General features: G+C 43.6%; 1 protein-coding gene across 2 annotated transcripts in view; it reads right to left on the reverse strand.

The window, feature by feature from the left end:
- LOC147017220 (high affinity 3',5'-cyclic-AMP phosphodiesterase 7A-like) overlaps window positions 1-8,945 on the reverse strand; it is an 82,183-nt gene extending 73,238 nt beyond the window's left edge. The window contains exon 1 of one of the 2 annotated variants that reach the window (XM_085846670.1): window positions 7,943-8,945. In XM_085846670.1, coding sequence (XP_085702796.1) covers window positions 7,943-8,221 — 279 coding nt within the window. In that variant the 5' untranslated portion in view covers window positions 8,222-8,945. The remainder of the gene's footprint in view (window positions 1-7,942) is intronic. The other variant, XM_085846669.1, reaches the window with a different exon arrangement.
- Window positions 8,946-19,640: the final 10,695 nt, after the last annotated feature.

Genomic DNA, 19,640 nt, shown 5'->3' on the forward strand with positions numbered 1-19,640 from the left:
TTGTTTGTCCATACTCTACCCTTTTTAAATGCTGACGATCAATCGAGGAAGCAGCACGTACAATTTTTTAAGTATTTAGTATGACTTGGCTGTGGTTCGAACCACCGACCTTCCACACTCCGAGCGGATGCTCTAGTCTAACCATTCCACCACTGAGTCTGCCGTTTCTTGCACTATTGCGAGTATCTCGATCCGAGAATATTTTGAATGTTCTTCGTATCGAAAAAAATAAAATCAATAAAAACAGAATACTCCATCACATATTAGTGTCAACACCCACACAACTTTCGGGGAACATAATATTGGTTTTAGGGATAAAGAAACACAACTGGAAAAAGGTTAAAAAATGAATTAGGAGAAACAAAGGAGAACAAGAATAATGATGACAAAAAAACCCAAAAACAGGAACCAGTTATCATCTCCATGGTGTGCCTCTGGGTGTGCACCATACACTCGCCACAAATGGCACCATTTGAATAATCGAAACTAAAACTGGAACTTTGGAAAAAATAGATTTACTGGAGAAGCCATGCCGCAGGTGTCAGGTGTGTTCAAAGAAACCAATCGTATGATTGTGTCAATCAGCCAGAATTGGCTGGTCCAACAGGATAACTCAGACGGAGAGGCAGACATGCCTTTGAGCTGTCTAATCTGGCTCCTATTTCAACCCTGGTATTTCACAGCCAAGGCATTGTATCTCAAAGTTTTATCGGACTCAGTGGTGTAATGGTTTGAGTGACCGCTCTGGGTCTGGGAGGGTGGCGATTCAAACCCTGGCCGAATCATACCACAGACTTTAAAAATTGTGCGTGCTGCTTCCTTGCTTGATGTTCAACATTTAAAAGGATAACAGCACAGACAATCCCCAAAGGTTGGCATCCATGGGGAGGAGTAAACTACTTCTTCAGAAATGCCCGCTGAGAGTGGTGACAAAAGCAGAGCCATTGTGGTGGCATCGCTAGTACCCAGAGTGCCCCAAGAAGTGAAGGCATTCCCCCCAAACTCAGTGGCTGTGTTTGTCTTGTCCAACAGTACTGTGTTGTGTCTCGTGTATTTGTCTGTAAGTCCGTGTGTGTGTGTGTGTGTGTGTGTGTGTGTGTGTGTGTGTGTGTGTGTGTGTGTGTGTGTGTGTGTGTGTGTGTGTGTGTGTACAACAACACTACGAACCTTAAATCCTGTTGAAAAACAAAAAGTCCTTTGTAGGGGACGTTAAACTTGGCGTCCTGTCTGATAACATTAGCTGGTGGAATTTAAAGAGCCCTGACCGTGTCCTTGATAACTTGCTGAGTAGACCATCATGTGGCAACAGCCTGACACACATTCAAAATTCTTGCCTAAACCAGCTGTGGAACTCAAGACCCTCACTTACATGATTGGTGGGGATGCAGTGGTTGAAGCAATCAACAAGGCCATTATTGCTTAATAATGGTATACTGTATCGTGATCCAAGGAGCAGAAGATCCTAAAATCATGCGAGATCCAACAGCCAGTCACTGGGCAGACAGTGAGGTTCAACAAACAGTCACAAAGAAGAAATGCTGTTTTTACTTTTTCTTTACAAACAGTCACATAAATTCACATCTCACCCGATCAGTCCATGTGAAAGAATCAAACAAAGCCACTGTTGAGAATCGATTGCTGCTATGCCACGTACTTTGTAGAATAAGAAATAAACCAAAAACGTGAGAATATAAACTGCGGATGTAAGAGGTTAACAGGTATAAGGCATGCATTATTAACAAGTTAAACTCGTGCGTGAAAATATCCTCCGTGAAATTACACTATTTTATTGAATTGAATTTCTATTTTTAGAAATGGGCATATAAGGGATAGACAGGTGGAGAAATGAGTAAGGGAAGGGAAGGGGCATGTGTGGAGCATTCAGGGTGGGGTCAAGAAGTCTTCCACATTCCTATACATAATAGGTAGATCGATCCTTAACCTACCGAGGTGTTTAACAGTTGTGGATGAGAATTTCTTTCCAATAACCCTCCTGAACTCCCATCCCTTTCAAAAATCCTGGGTTCATCAAAAGATTTGAGGTGAAAAGGGTTGGCCAACATGATTTTCTAACAGCCATACAGCAAGGTTAGTGATGTTCCTACTACCTCTTAAATCAGCCAAACAACCTTATTCCTTCTCAGGCCTCAAAAACCAGCATGAGGCTGAATGGGTCTCAGCTCACAGAAAACCATGGCAATCAGCGCGCTGGCAAGAGCACAGGGAGAATGCTTTCCAGAGCAAGTTTGAAATACCCGTTTGGCAAGGAAATAAAATTTGTCTTTAATTTGACTGACAAGTTTGTACAATACATTTTTTGTTTTTTGTACAATAGTAGAGTAATGATGCATGGGATCTTAGAGAGACACAGACCTATGTTGTTTCCAAGTACAATAGTCTTCTCAAAGTAGGAATTTAAATTGGCCACGAATGGAGTCAAAACAAGAACCGGGCCAATCATTGCCTGAACCTTTGCCTGAGGTCATTATCATAGTTTGCTCTGCAGACGCTTTGGAGACAAGGACGGCACATGCATTTGGCCCAGGAAAGCCAGCCCTGGCAATGGGTCCGATGATAGCAGGTACTTTGATCCGCAACGTCAGCTCGACGCCATACGTAAAAGGTTGTGATGTCAAATGTGGCGTGACTAACTAATCTGTCAAACTATTAGTTGAACCATAAAAGAGCAAATAAACTCAGGGAAATTGGACCTTTTACACCACCCCCCTCCCCCACCCAGAATTCTCCAGGTCTAGACCTGCCCCTGCCCTTCGCTCCCTAGACTCAGCGGTCTACCCAACCATCTACCCTCATTCCTTCCAAATTCCGACTGTTCTTTGTTTCCTATAATCCTTTCTCGACATAGTAACGCCCCCTTGCCCATTCTCTTCTTTCTCTTCTCTCCCTCCATCATGCGTATGGAATAAATATATACTCTAATTACCTCCACCACCAAAGGTGAATGGAGGTTAGGTTTTCACATCTGTCTGTCTGTGAGCAGAATATCTCAAAAAGTTATGGTGAAGATCTGGATACGATCATTTTTTTAAAACTGATTCTTCACAATTGAGAGATAGGGCCAAAACGATAGATAGTATGATATTTCAAAATGTAGTGGAAGAGTTATAACAGAACTTGTTGGACAGCTTGAGTGTGTAACAAGGACAAATTGATTCGAGTTTGGTGAAAACCCAGATCTGGCCTATCAGTGAGAAACAAAACGTAAACTGTTCAGCCTGGTGGAGGGAGGTATGTGCTCTTCCGAGTGCCGTTCCAGTTTGAGAGAATATTTCCACAGAGGAAAATCTTGCGGAAGATATTTTCACGCACGCCTACCACAGACTATGCACTAGTTACAGAAAACAATAATTGATCAAAGTCTGCACTAGTAAACAAAACTGTCAATTATCAATCCATGACTTGATTAACAGACATTGCAAAAAAATTAATAAATATATCCATTTATACCGTCCAGCCCAGTAGACAGCAGGTGCAGGCAAAAGCAGTGCCTTGGAAAGAAATACACCGCGAGGACGACGGATAAAAATCTTCATTCTTTTTTTGTTCGAAACGTTTCAACCACAGCCTGTTGCCCATGGTCGTCAACATACACCTATCAGATTTATGGCTGATAAAAGCCATCAATCATCTATTTACCAACATCGCTTTCATAGAGACGATAGTGTTCCGTCGCGGATACACTGAATGGGTTGCCATTGCTGTCCCATAAAGTAATTTGGAATTGATTCAGAATACCAGCCCATAATAGATCAAATATTTAGAAAAGGAAACGTGGGGTCTCTAAAGTCAACAAGAGAGCCTTGGCAGGATGGGTCAACTGACTCCAAAGGGGGTGCCCTATGCTCTACGAGGCACGTTGAGTGCATACGAGACGACTTGAAGGGATGTGCACTATATTTCTGAACTAATACATCAGTCTGTTGATCGATCAATATAATTTCCTTCATTAAATGCAAAAAATAAAAAAACTATTCTCGATGTCAGCAAATACGAGGGGTGTTTAATAAAAAAATTAATGACATATGAGTGTCCAAGAAATGCCACGAGTTTATTCATTTTTCAATATTTAAGAATATATAATTATTTCCAAATAGACGTGTATTGCAAAAATAAAAATAAAATCCATTGGCATTTCCTGGACGAGCACCTCGTTCATGGAAGTTTTTGAACAGCCCTAGAAGCAGACGGCCAGGATCTTATTAACGAAAGGAGTTGTGGATGCGCCTCCCCCTTCCCACTCCCCCCCCCCCACTTTCCCTCCCCATCGGAACCATCGACCTAAATGGTAGCAACCAGCAGCTGCGTCCATTCCTGCTGCTGTCATTCATCAATGAGATGTAGTACGACCTGCTCGAAATGTTGCTGCTCGACAACTCGCTTGCAGCGCTCGAATCACAATGCTCAATTGTCTTTGGCGATTTGATTTATGGGTAGCAAGGGGGTAGGGGAGTGGTGTTAATTGTCGTTTAATTATTAAATTCAGAAAAGATTGCCGTTTGATAAACATCAGTACATTCAAAGTAACAGGTTGGTTTTTTTTTCAAAAATTGAGGGAGGGGGACAAATAATGGCTATGCACAGACATCACAAATCAAAAGGGTGATGCAATTATTTGCAAATTGTGTGTTCATGTTAGTGTGTATGTGTATGTGTATGTGTGTGTGTGTGTGTGTGTGTGTGTGTGTGAACCTCAAGGAAATGTATGGATTACAATGAATGGCTGAGTTTGAAATATCTGACACCCCCCCCCACCCTTTTATAAGGTTACTTTTCCTCACTGGTGGAACAAGATACCCTCCCTGGGTGCAAGGAGCAAGCAATTCCAAGGAATTCCATGGCATGTGTGCACACCACCACATGAGCTTTTGCACACTTCTCAGGCTGGACTGTTGCTGCCTTTTCATCGAAGTCATTATGCTCCAAACCACCCCCTCCCCCCCCCCCCCCCGATGCAAAACTGCATCAAGCAGCTCAATTCAACAAATGCGTCAAACAAACGATGACAATTGTATTTACAAATGCTATATTAATCTGCCCATTTCATAATGCCGCAGCTGCGTCACTTTGCTTTCCCGGACTCTCCGCGGCAGCAACGAAACCGCTTTCATTCTGTGCAAATCCCAATGCTGAGGTCAAATCCACCCAGCCCCAAAAGCAATCCTGTTGTTGCAAAAATGATTTGACGGCGTTGCATGCAGATACCGGCAACAACCTGGGCATTGTGGAGAACCACAGCTTATTCTTAGTCTTCTTATTATTGCTTGCTTGGAAATAACAAGTAAAGATGCTGTGTTTATTACATGCTATCTTACCGAGGTTCTGGTCCAACATGATGTGCCAATCATGCAAACACACAACCCTTTGGTCTGTGTATGAATGACAACAAATACCACAACAACAAAGGGATCTATTGATGGTTAGGAATGTATTGAAAGCGAGTTTGGGTGAAGAGTATACCAGAGTTGTCCGATATGCTGTGTTATGATGGGATGACTCATAAGAGGGATGAAGTTGACAAAGCCAAAGATGAGGAATGGACAGAGAGTGGGGAATGCAGAATGCAAGGAGAAAATGTGGGGTGTTCAAACCGTCCTAGGGATGAGGTGCCCACAATATTCCAAGAAACACCAATGATATCTACACACACACCCTACAAGAAACACACACACAAAAATAAATAATTACAAATAAATAAACACAAACAAATAAATAAATTAAAATTTAAAAAAAACACACACATACCCAAACAAAAAACAAACACACATACACACACACACACACACACACACACACACACACACACACACACACACACACACACACACACACACACAAAATAAATAATTACACATAAATAAACACAAACAAATAAATAAATTAAAATTTAAAAAAAACACACACATACCCAAACAAAAAACAAACACACATACACACAAACACACACACACACACACACACACACACACCCACACACACACACACACACACACACACACAAAATAAATATTTACACATAAATAAACACAAACAAATAAATAATTTAAAATTAAAAAAACACATACCCAAACAAAAAACAAACACACATACACTCATACATACAAACACACACACATAAACAAAAACAAACGAACACAAACACATACACAAAAAGCACACACACTTTCCTGACCACACGGATCATCAGCTGGGCACCGTTCTTCCTCGAGGTTTCAATCCTTTCAGCTGAGGACATCTCGAAACGGCGGATCCACAACCTTGTTCACGGATCCACATCAGTAGATCCACAACCTCAGTTGTGTCCAGGCATGCAGTCAGCCCATACTTTTCACAATTTCACAAGAATCAAATAAATATATAAGAAACATATAAATATCGAAGAAACAGGAGAGTAGATTTTCCACTAAAAGATGATGACAAATCAGTGGGAGAAGCTTGGTGTTGGCTTCGTGATTAGGGTGGCGGCTTGGGATCCGAGGGTCCTGAGTTCAAGCAGCGTCGGCCGCTGAATTAATACACCAGGGGGTTGACTCAGCCTGTCATCCTTCCGAGGTCGCTAAATGAGTGCCAGTTCCAGTGTGTGAACTGGTAGAGGGGCACTGCATCAGCGACACAGTCGCGTTTCAAGAAATGATAGCTACCCCGCAGCTCAGCTGCCACACGACAACCACCAGTGGGAGAAGCCTCACCAAAAGAAATATCAATTATCACACACATCTCGTATTTTCCACACATAACTGTTTCTCACAATTCTATCACACACATAAAAACAAACACACAAACACACAAACACACACACTGGAATAAAAGCCCGTCAAAAAGACGGGTTGGAATTATTTTATTCAAAATATTCAAAGAGACTGGAAGATATGATGTTTTGTCACAAGAAAACAACGTTATTTTAAAACGCTGCATGTACAAATGTGATCCTATTTTCTTTATCTTCCGGGACGTTTCATTCTGACGGTACAGCCTCGCGAGCGTGCCAAAGAATGAAGCCTCGGCCTAACGTCAGGTGTGCTTTCATCTTCTTTATTTATTTGTCATCCTACAGACGTAAATGAACACTCGTTTTACTCTGCAAGTCTTGCACATCACATGAAGTGAATTTCACCTCCCTCCGCCTTGTATGCATTGTCATTTTAAAAACGCTTCTGTACACCGCCATTGATGTGCAGTTGCATGCCACCGTCTACATTTCCAAAAGAAGACGTGTAATTACTCTTTTTACGGAAAAAAAAAGTTTTCATGTGTTTTTTATATCTTGAAAAATAGACCATTGTGAACACCCGGTCACGTTTAACGATTGGTCTTTAAAACACCCTTGTTAAATCATCCTTATGAAAGGGGAACAGACAAATACACACAGCGTTTTACAAAGGTAGATTCACACACACACACACACACACACACACACACACACACACACACACACACACACACACACACACACACACACGCACACACGCGTTGACACGTGTTGGGCTCGTATGAGCATGTTGAACGTCTCTCGAAAGTTGAATACATCAAGCAATCCAAGTTTGTCCCTCTGGGGGAGATGATCCCTCCGTCCCTCGGATGACAGTGAAACTTTTTGTTCTGCGGACACTTGTATTACGAGTTACCCAAACAGCATATGGAACGTTGTCCCAATAACCCTGGAGAGTAACGTCACAATGCGGACACTTGCGTTGGAAATGCCTGACGGTAAATGGTAAACGTGGTGTCAGAACGACGAGTAAACCCAAACCGGACACACTCAAACAACATGCTGGGTGGACAACAACCAAGAAGTGCTGTTAACGCTGCGAACATTGAAGCCGGCGGACATGACCATGACCATCGCATTCACATCCTTTAACCGCAGCCGATAGCAACCCCCGTTTGACGAGACCCCCCCCCCACTGGAAACCGAGCCAGGTACCTGCGAGAGGAGTCGCGGTTGGGTCCCCCCGAGCAGAGCAGCGCACGACCCGAAGCTGATGGCTCCTCTGCGGAGCAGGACATGACCGGGAACGACGCGGTCCAGCGGCAGCGAAGGGAGGTAATGCCTCCGCAAGAGTCCGTGAGCACCGCCGTCCGCTTCCTCCTCCTCGTCTCCGCCACCCTCCTGGTCCGCGGTCATGCCGGGGGGCTGCGAATGGGCGAACAGAAAGGGCAACCCGTGACGAGCGCCGTAACCCGGGAAAAGATCGGAACGCATGGACCGTCGGCACAGCTACGATTGCTGCTTGTTCTTGTTGTTCTTGTTGTTGTTGTTGTTGTTGTTATTGTTACCGCCACTCTCGATTGTGCCTCAACGACCTCAACGCCCAAGCACCAGTAAACGCATCTCTGGGGAGGAAGGAGCACGACAGGGTGGGGGGAGCCAAAGGAGCGACGCGACCGGTGGGGTCCCGGCGGGCGGCGCGGATCGCTAGAGCGTCTCCATTGATGCGCAACGCGGCGCACATTTCCTGGGGGAGGGGGCGTGGCCGAGCGGGCCCATCGTCTCGAAAGGGGCTGCGTATAGTCTCGGCGAGGCGTTCTGCAACGTGAGCTTCGACCCGGTTCACAAAACAAAGCCGGCGATCTTGCATTCAGTTCTCCACGATGGCGATCGCAAATGGACGTGCTTCAATTGCACACCATTCTATGCAATCGCATCGCGAGCGGAAGCCGAGCGACACCCGGCGCCGAGGGACAACGCCGCGTTGCGAACCGGCTTCGGGCATCGACGGAGCTCTCCCATTGAGGGAACGGAGTGCAGGGCGCGGTGAATCGAAGGGGGTGATCCGTACGTCACCATTCAGGGTTTTCTGTGCAATCTCCGCGGTTCGTCCATTCACCGGGGGTTTTCGAGCACTTCGAGCCTCGTGTTTCTCATGCGAAAAACCGTCGCGACCGTCGGCCATCGAGCCCGATGTTCCTCATTTCACATTGCCACCCCCTACATGCCCGTGTCTCCCCCCAACTCCCCAATACCCCATCGCAGCCTCCTCTCCACTACACAATCCCAATGATATACTCACTGCCAATCACCCCTAAACCTCCCTTTTTTCACCCCCCCCTCTCTCTCCCACCCAAACCTCTAAGGAAATCTCATCTTCCCTCATGGGCCTTCCTCACTCGCCCCCCCCCCAAAGCCAAGGGATACTACTCCCATTCTTTATTTTCCAAACCCACTTATACCTCCTCACTTCCTTCCCCAACAACCCCACTTCCCCTTCACTCTCAACCCACTCCCAAACAACCCCCTTAATACAATGCACCCTCCTCCTTCTCCTCCTCCTCCTCCTCCTCCTCTCTCTGCAGCAAAGCTTCTGATGCATTCCTCCTCTCCCCCACCCCAACAACTCCTTATAAACGACCACCCCCCCTCCCCTCAATTCGAATATATAGGCCAACTATCACTCCGGCTTCAATGACACCCAATCATCTCATATTCGTGCAGCACAAACTTTTGGAAGGATAAATAATGAATGAAGCCTTTTTAAAGGTACACCTAGGTCATGATGGAGGCGACGAGTCCTCAAGATCAGGGCACGATGAGCTGCCTCGACACTGCAGTGCAGTGCTTGGTGCGATCGATCAACGATGAACGGTTCGCGTTTTTTTATGAATGACCTCGAGCGCCGTTTCAATGTGCACCCTTCCCTTCCCCTGCACCATCGCACCCCCCCCCCTCCCATTGCCGCTTCCATTTGCACTGATCGATCTGCTCGGGATGCATCATTCCCGGGATGGATGAACCTCAAGATCGGGGAGCTTGGAAAGACAAAGAGCGGAGAGGGGTTGCAACTGGAGGCTCGAGCAATGGGTGGAGATGCCGTGTGAACGGGAAGGGGAGGGGGGTGCTTATGGGAGCGGGGGAGGGGCCATCGAACTGGGGAGAAAAGAAGGAGGTAGCAAGAAAAAGGGGGCGGTTTGGGGCTCACTTAATGCAAACGGAAATTCCGACCATTTGAGAGAGAAATGAAGGCACATGCCAACAAGAAGACATGACGACAAAGAGCTTGAAGCCATGTTAAGAGAAAATACAAACAAAAGGCCAAGATGGTGTATTGGGGGAAGGACGCCTACTGCGGGATAGGAGACCATGCAGAATCCAGGACCATTGCCTATGGCCGCACCCCATCATTCCACCAAGCACCCACCCCCCACCACCCCCCCCCCCTTTATGCAAAGCGGGTTCACATTGATCTAGGAGACGTCTAGGAAGGTTTAATACCCTCCTGTCTGGCTGTGCTTTGCACAAAACAATGATTGGGTCTTACAATGACGGTATTACATACATGACCTTTGCTGACCTTTTTGAGGACGACCATGAAAGATTAGGTCGACATGTTATCCGTTGAGAATTGTTATCCTCCTCTACCTTGCTCTACCAACAAAAATCAAGGATGATGCAAGTCTATATCGAAGCAGCTCAATCGTGATCAAGTGGAAATGCCAACTAAGCAGAGCATGAAAACCCTCGTTCACAAATCGTGGTCAATAAAGGTCACGACAGGTCAAGCAAGCGGCATTGAACGGAAATGTATAACCGTGTATAGGAAGTGTCAAGATGCTCATATCATCACGGAGTTGTTAACCTCGTTTGGTTTAAGCCAACTCGAGAAAAGGTGGGAATAACTATACGAGCTGAGAGAACGTGAGAACCAAAACATCACGTGGTATATGGCAAGATTTCCTGGGTGGACCTTCCATCACATGGTCGGTCTATTTCAAACCAAAACATCATATGGTATATGGCACGATTTCCTTGGTGGACCTTCCATCACATGGTCGGTCTATTTAAAACCAAAACATCACGTGGTATATGGCACGATTTCCTTGGTGGACCTTCCATCACATGGTCGGTCTATTTCAAACCAAAACATCATATGGCATATGGCACGATTTCCTGGGTGGACCTTCCATCACATGGTCGGTCTATTTCAAACCAAAACATCATATGGCATATGGCACGATTTCCTTGGTGGACCTTCCATCACATGGTCGGTCTATTTCAAACCAAAACATCACGTGGTATATGGCACGATTTCCTTGGTGGACCTTCCATCACATGGTCGGTCTATTTCAAACCAAAACATCATATGGCATATGGCACGATTTCCTGGGTGGACCTTCCATCACATGGTCGGTCTATTTCAAACCAAAACATCATATGGTATATGGCACGATTTCCTTGGTGGACCTTCCATCACATGGTCGGTCTATTTCAAACCAAAACATCATATGGCATATGGCACGATTTCCTTGGTGGACCTTCCATCACATGGTCGGTCTATTTCAAACCAAAACATCATATGGCATATGGCAAGATTTCCTGGGTGGACCTTCCATCACATGGTCGGTCTATTTCAAACCAAAACATCATATGGTATATGGCACGATTTCCTGGGTGGACCTTCCATCACATGGTCGGTCTCTTTCAAACCAAATCATCATATGGCATATGGTACGATTTCTTTGGTGGACCTTCCATCACATGGTCGGTCTATTTCAAACCAAAACATTATATGGAATATGGCATGATTTTCTTGGTGGACCTTCCATCACATGGTCGGTCTATATCGAACCAAAGTATCACATGGCATATGGCACGATTTCCTTGGTGGATCCTCCATCACATGATCGGTCTATTTCAAACTAAAACATAATATGGCATATGGCACGATATCCTTGGTGGACCTTCCATCACATGATCGGTCTACTTCAAACTAAAACATAATATGGCATATGGCACGATTTCCTTGGTGGACCTTCCATCACATGATCGGTCTATTTCAAACTAAAACATCATATGGCATATGGCACGATTTCCTTGGTGGACCTTCCATCACATGATCGGTCTATTTCAAACCAAAGTATCACATGGCATATGGCACGATTTCCTGGGTGGACCTTCCATCACATGGTCGGTCTATTTCAAACCAAAACATCATATGGCATATGGCACGATTTCCTTGGTGGACCTTCCATCACATGGTCGGTCTATTTCAAACCAAAACATCATATGGCATATGGCAAGATTTCCTGGGTGGACCTTCCATCACATGGTCGGTCTATTTCAAACCAAAACATCATATGGTATATGGCACGATTTCCTTGGTGGACCTTCCATCACATGGTCGGTCTATTTCAAACCAAAACATCATATGGCATATGGCACGATTTCCTTGGTGGACCTTCCATCACATGGTCGGTCTATTTCAAACCAAAACATCATATGGCATATGGCACGATTTCCTGGGTGGACCTTCCATCACATGGTCGGTCTATTTCAAACCAAAACATCATATGGTATATGGCACGATTTCCTTGGTGGACCTTCCATCACATGGTCGGTCTATTTCAAACCAAAACATCATATGGCATATGGCACGATTTCCTTGGTGGACCTTCCATCACATGATCGGTCTATTTCAAACCAAAACATCATATGGCATATGGCAAGATTTCCTGGGTGGACCTTCCATCACATGGTCGGTCTCTTTCAAACCAAATCATCATATGGCATATGGTACGATTTCTTTGGTGGACCTTCCATCACATGGTCGGTCTATTTCAAACCAAAACATTATATGGAATATGGCATGATTTTCTTGGTGGACCTTCCATCACATGGTCGGTCTATATCGAACCAAAGTATCACATGGCATATGGCACGATATCCTTGGTGGACCTTCCATCACATGATCGGTCTACTTCAAACTAAAACATAATATGGCATATGGCACGATTTCCTTGGTGGACCTTCCATCACATGATCGGTCTATTTCAAACTAAAACATCATATGGCATATGGCACGATTTCCTTGGTGGACCTTCCATCACATGATCGGTCTATTTCAAACCAAAGTATCACATGGCATATGGCACGATTTCCTGGGTGGACCTTCCATCACATGGTCGGTCTGTTTCAAATCAAAACACCGAGTAGACGGATGACGTCTGTCGCCCTGTCTGGTCATAAAGGACTCGGATCGATTGCTTTCCTGGAACTGCAAAATTTCCGGTCAATGAGGTTTATTGATTGCAGTGGTCAATGACGTCATGACGTGCTGTCGTAATTTATGTTTGCATGAGTTGCTTCACCGAGGATATAAGTGTGCGGGGTAGCTTGGCTCTGCTTTTCCCCTTGTCTGTGGCTTCGCTGGATATGTGGATGGTGAGAGTGGGAATGTCATTCATCCATTCCTGGACGTCACTAGTTAAGATGACGAGGCATTTGACTCCTTCAAGTCATGGTTACTCGTCAAGGTCTCTATTTGTCGGTGAAAATATGTGATTGAAGCCCAGTCACTGTGTTTTATCAGAAACGGGTCTTTCATTCAGTGCAGGTTCATCAATCAAGCCTTTGTGAAAGCAGGTTTCTCTGCCGAGTTACAAGAGTTGAACTTGTGCCTGTTAGGGTGTGGAATGAGTTTTCAAAGCACTATATGGACCATTCTGGCGTTATTCCATCCAGTTATTTGATAAGCATCTGGAGGAGCTGGAGAAGGGCATTAAATGGAGAAAGCATTATGTAGAAAATAAAGACAGGATTGTTCGTTCGCCTCCTTGCCCGATAAGAGAGACGTTGGGAGACGATTCTGAATATGATGGGAATAGTGCAGGCGAAGCGACATGTACGATGCATAGACTAATGGGATCAGGGGGTTCGAACGGGTGCTAGTGGTCTTGTACAAGTGACCACTCGGTCACAGTAGTGTGATCAGTTCAACAACACAGTCACAGGAATCGAAACGACATTTGTGGGCAATAATGCAACGAGGCTTAACCGCCCCACTGACGAGTCAACCCATTGAGGGAGGTGGGCTGATTGAGAATTCCGCCATTTCACGTACGTAATAAATAGATGAACACAGTACACATTGAAGTATTACAGATACCGATTGTTCTGTATATTTGACGCAATTAGTGAAGTTGTTTGTCTTGGCTGAGATGAATGTCTGCCTGAGCTGGAAGGCTGAAAGCAAAGTTATGAAAAACACAAGAAAACTTTGAATGTAGTTTGACAAGGACAATGGAAAAAGTACAAACAATTATCGAACTACCTTTTCAATCATGAATGATCGATAAACAGATTATAATATCAGTTCCCTTACAAGGAACTTCGGCGCAGGATTGCGCATTAATATTATTATTATTATTATTATTATTATTATTATTACTATGAGCACTAATTATTATTAACACTCATTATTTTTTAAAATTATTATGAACAATACTGCTTATTATCGACAAACAATTATCGAACTACCTTTTCAATCATGAATGATCGATAAACAGATTATAATATCAGTTCCCTTACAAGGAACTTCGGCGCAGGATTGCGGATAAATATTATTATTATTACGATGAGCACTAATTATTATTAACACTCATTATTTTTTTAAATTATTATTAACAATACTGCTTATTATCGACAAACAATTATCGAACTACCTTTTTAATCATGAATGATCGATAAACTGATTATAATATCAGTTCCCTTACAAGGAACTTTGGTGCAGGATTGCGCATTAATATTATTATTATTACTTTGAGCACTAATTATTATTAACACTCATTATTTTAAAAAATTATTATTAACAATTCTGCTTATTACCGACAAACAATTATCAAACGACCTTTTTCATCATGAATGATCGATAAACTGATTATAATATCAGTTCCCTTACAAGGAAATTCGACACAGGAGGATTGTGCATGATGCACATCAAAGTCTGCGTTGTTATTAGCGACTTACGGTTGTTTGTATGTGTTCTATGCTTCTAATAAATGGTGATCACCGTCAAGCAAGTAAGCAGCACATATTTTAAAATCTTTTGAATGACTCGGCCGGGATTCGAACCACTGATACCCCATGCGCAAAGCGCACGCGCCATTACACCACCGACCACCGAGGTTTGTTCATCAACACTGGACTGTACAATGTTTCCAGCCTTGGCCTGACGGTCAGGCCTCATGGTCATTTTCCTTGGTGACATGATACAGATGGAGACCTTGAGGTGTTTCTAGTCATAGGGTCTGGTTTATGTCGAAGGTCTGGAGGCTGATAACTGAATGTTACTTATTTTTTAACATATGTCGTGATCTTAGGACGTTTGGTGCATCCACCATCTTTGTGTCACATTACATAACTAGAGGAGGAGCACTCGGTAGAGGGCAAAACCTCCGCCGCCAATACTGCTCGGTCACTCAAGTGAACCTGATATCCTATTCATTTAGTTTGACGTCAACAGTGCTCACAGAGTTATAGTTTGCAACTTTCCCTTTTACTTTTAACTTTTACATACTCAATTCATTCGTCATAACTTGATTCCTTGAGACAGAAATTTATTTTACGTGGGTATATCCACCTGAAGTTCCAAAATCAGCCGCAATTATAATTTTGGCTTGTTTTTTTGTTGGAAATTACTTAAAAATGTAGAAATGCAAAAAAAAAAATTCAAATATTTTTTCAAAATGGCCGCCATAGCGGCCATATTGGACTTTGGACCAAGTCCAAAATCTAATGGCATGATCCTTGGACCATACCTAACCCCCCCTCCCCACCAAGTTTCGTCGAAATCCATCCAGGAGTTTTTCCGTAATACTGTTCACAAACAAACAAACAAACAAACAGACAGGGGTGAAAACAGTAACCTCCGTCCATCTTCGATGGCGGAGGTTAATTATAACATCGTTCAGTGGGTATATTTCTTCTGAGAAGGAAAAAATATAACAATTTCATGTGAATCTGTTGAAGTTGATAATAACTTTATTATCCAATACATCATCATTGTCTTGAAAGGCTGAATTCAATCTTCTATCTCTACTCCACTACTTCAATTACAACACCTTTTCCCACCTTCTTGTGGGGTCGATCGAGGGGGGTACCTTTTGGGCCATGTTTCTCCCGAACCGGCTTATCGGATTTTTTCGGTAGGAATTTGTAATTTGTTCAGGTTCACTAACTACTGACGAATGCTATCAGACGAGACATCCAGCTTAATGTCCATCCAATTAAATGTGCACTTTTCTGGAATCAAACGCAGAGTAGACAGCTAAAAAGCATCCTGTCGGACATGAATATTTCAGTGTGTATGGGAATTAAATTTGACTGTTTGGGTGCATGGTGAAAGAGTTGTTTCTTTCTCCACTGGCTGATGTGGGTTCTATTCCCATGGCCGCTCACTCTCATCAACCCGAACTTGGCAAATGTGGTCAGTATATGCCAACCCCGCCCCCCCTCTCTCTCCACATGAGTGAGGCCTTCTTCCTGCATTGGACTGAAAAAGTCCAAAGAAGGGGGAAGGTGGGGTTGCAGGAAGGGGATTTGGCACGAGAAGAGTAGGCCAAGATAAACCAAGGCAGATTATTCTTTTGAGGAGGATGACGACGAGGGAGAAGCTGCTGAAAAGGATGGAAAAGAAGGTTGCACACACACATATACTGTATATCTGTATTAGAGAGATATGGTATCAAAGGTGTTTTACTTTAATAATTTTCTGAAGGAGCTTGCTCACACATTCCACAAACAATTATGAGGGGGTGTCAAAAGGTTCTCCCCACCCTTCAAAAGGTTTCAGAGCCAAAAGCCTGGCTTCTCTTCCAATGTCATCCGGAAACTCATCGACTGCCAGGAAAATTGTGTGACACTGGCTGGAAACTAGGTTGTAATTATTAGCATTTCTGCTTCGTTCCAATGGCATAGGCAAGTGTCTTCCATCATGGATGGGTGCAAAAAAAACCTTTTCACCCCTCTCCCTCTCCCTTGTACTGTTGATGCGTCTTTTGTGTGCTTTAGCATAGCTACATCTGTTTTGTACCCAAGTTGATGATGTGATGTGGTGGGGGTTTTGAGGGCTCTGCACATGTGCATTCAAGAGCTTGGGATGATGAGAATAAATCTGCCTGGTTCACCTACTTACAGGGCTGGATTAAGACTGTCTGGGGTGTGATGTAAACAAGTTTGAATGTCAAATGAATATTCATGTTCCGCCCATGTCTTCCCTCATGCATATTTATGCTCTGCCCATGTGTCGTGCCATCGCCACTGCAAGAACGTGAGAGTGGCGCTGCCCTGTCTGGCAGAAGGTGTGGTTGCATGCGGAGAAGGCATGGTTTTTTTACTGTTGCACTTGGAGTGTTTGAAGATAAAGAAAAGGTGATTTAAACCTCTGCAAGTGTTAGATAAACTACATGGAATGTTGTATGTTCAAGAATGTGGACTTGTCAGCTGTTCCAGGATATGGGGTCCTTGGCTATTTTAAATGTTTCAAGGGAGAATGAGAGAGAAAAGAGAAAGAAAAAGAGAAAGAGAAAAAGAGAGAAAGAGAGAAGAGAGAAAGAGAAAGAAAGAAAGAAAGAAAGAGAGAAAGAGAGAGAGAGAGAGAGAGAGAGAGAGAGAGAGAGAGAGAGAGAGAGAGAGAGAGAGAGAGAGAAAGAGAGAGAGAGAGAGAGAGAGAGAGAGAGAAAGGGAGAAAGATAGAATGACAGAAAAAAGAGAGAGAGATGGAGACAGATAGACAGAGAGACAGACAGAGATAGACGCAGACAGACCATGAGTAGGCATGAGAAAAAGCTCCGATTTCTTTAAAAAAACAAATTTTTTGACAATAAAAGAAAGCACGTTACTCCTAACTCTAGGAATGAGCATAACCATGCTAAAAATAATGTCACTGAGAAACTGTGCACAAACATTGCACGTACCCCCATTTCACTCCCTCAATTTACAAGTTGAAATTCACACTTTTAACTAAATATTTCTTCAAAACATCGATCATAGCACTGGTTAGATCGTTTGACTGCACTTATACAAGCTTTACTACGAGCAAAATTGTCTATAATGTCATTAAAATTAAATGTCGAGTCATAGCAGATTAAATGGCCAAAATACGAATGTCGCACAATCGATATTGGGCAACAGTGGAGCGTGACCTCCACCACATCAAAACCAACACTTTGTGTGCAATGCTATGTAGCAAAAAAAATAAATAAAGAAGCAGAGATTGGGTAATAGGAACCAGAAAATAGCATGAAATGCAAATGGGAAACACTCCGCCGATTTCGGATTCTCAAATATGCTGCAACAACTTGTAAGGTGGTGAAAGATCTTTGTTAGTCTTGTACAGGTAACCAGAGAAATGAATGACCTCATCAGGAAAACTTTCTTCCAAACCTGAATTGTACAGCCTCTGCAGGTTTGCAGCAAGATGTCAAATGCCAGTGGAACAAAGTTTTCACAATTAAAAAACAGGCCAAACTGTTCATCAAGAATACCTGTTTTGTGTGGTTAAGTTCAGTAATCAAGGAATCAATAATGATTACAAGGATCACGACGTGAAGGTTTTCTGTAACAGGTAAGCTCGATCACCTTCGGTGTCCTACTTTTCATCAATAAAACATTTCCGTTTCACTGTTCTCCTTTCCTCATACGTGCGATTGTCCACCCATTTCTTAACCTCCTCCTCAAAGACATCATATTCGATTCACAAAGATTCCATCAATGTCACCACACCTTCATGTGGTTGAACGATTGTGGACAGTTCGGCTGTCTCCTTTTGCAGCGTTTTGCTTGTGGTGTTGAGCTGATGCAGAATTGTGTCCCACACAATGAACAAGATGGCAAACTTGTACTTTTCCATCTTGTTGGCTCGAAAAAAATCTGAAGCTTCACCAAGTGTCTGAGGTGTCTAATTGTTGTTTGCGGATATGGCTTGCAGAACAGATTAAATACCTTTGTAGCTTTCCTTCAATGTCCGTGTTGCATCACATCTGGCTGACTGTATTGGACCCGATAGAGACTTGGGAACAAGACCACACAGCGAATCTGTGAGAAGCTTCCAATGATCAGTGGATGCCAAAAGTAAATTACAACGTGCTTGAATAAATCCAAAAAATGAAACTGCACTGACAGCTTTCTGCGGCACATGAACGTGCTGAACAAGGAACAAAATGAGCTGAACTGAATATTTTTCCAGCCATGTTTGCTGGCGTTCTGGTGTCTTTGACCCCGACAGTCAGAAATATAAATTTCCGGGTCATTCAATGGACTGAGAACCACATTTGTCAGAGATTCAGGGTCATGACCCTTAGTCACAATGAATTTTAGAAGCTTTTAGCTGGTGTCCCATCTGCACTAATGTAGCGCAATATCAAAGTTAACTGATCTAAGCGTGTAACGTCTGGAAAAAGCCTGGTGGTTGCTTAGTGGTTAGGGTGGTGGTTTGGGATCCTAGAGTCCTGAGTTTGAGCCCTGTCAGCTGCTGAACTAACAACAGCTGGGTTGACGTAGCCTTGTCATCCTCCTGAGGTTGGCAAAATGAGCACCAGCTTGCTGGTAACAGGGGCACTGCATCAGTGGTAAAACTATACTGCCAGGAAATGATCCAGCTTGAAGCTGCATTTCTATACTAATAAAAGTGTGTGTGTGTGTGTGTGTGTGTGTGTGTGTGTGTGTGTGTGTGTGTGTGTGTGTGTGTGTGTGTGTGTGTGTTGTTTGTGTTAGTAGTTCCTGTTCCTGTAAAGTAGTTCCAGGGAGCTTATGGAATGGCACATCGTCCGTCCGTCCATAAACACTTGCAACTTCTTCACAGAAACTACACATACGATTTCAATGAAATTTGACCACAACCTTCATCACT

This window comes from Eptatretus burgeri, chromosome 11 (assembly GCF_056783735.1).
Source record: "Eptatretus burgeri isolate ZD-2024b chromosome 11, Ebu_testis_v1, whole genome shotgun sequence".
NCBI lineage: Eukaryota > Metazoa > Chordata > Myxini > Myxiniformes > Myxinidae > Eptatretus > Eptatretus burgeri.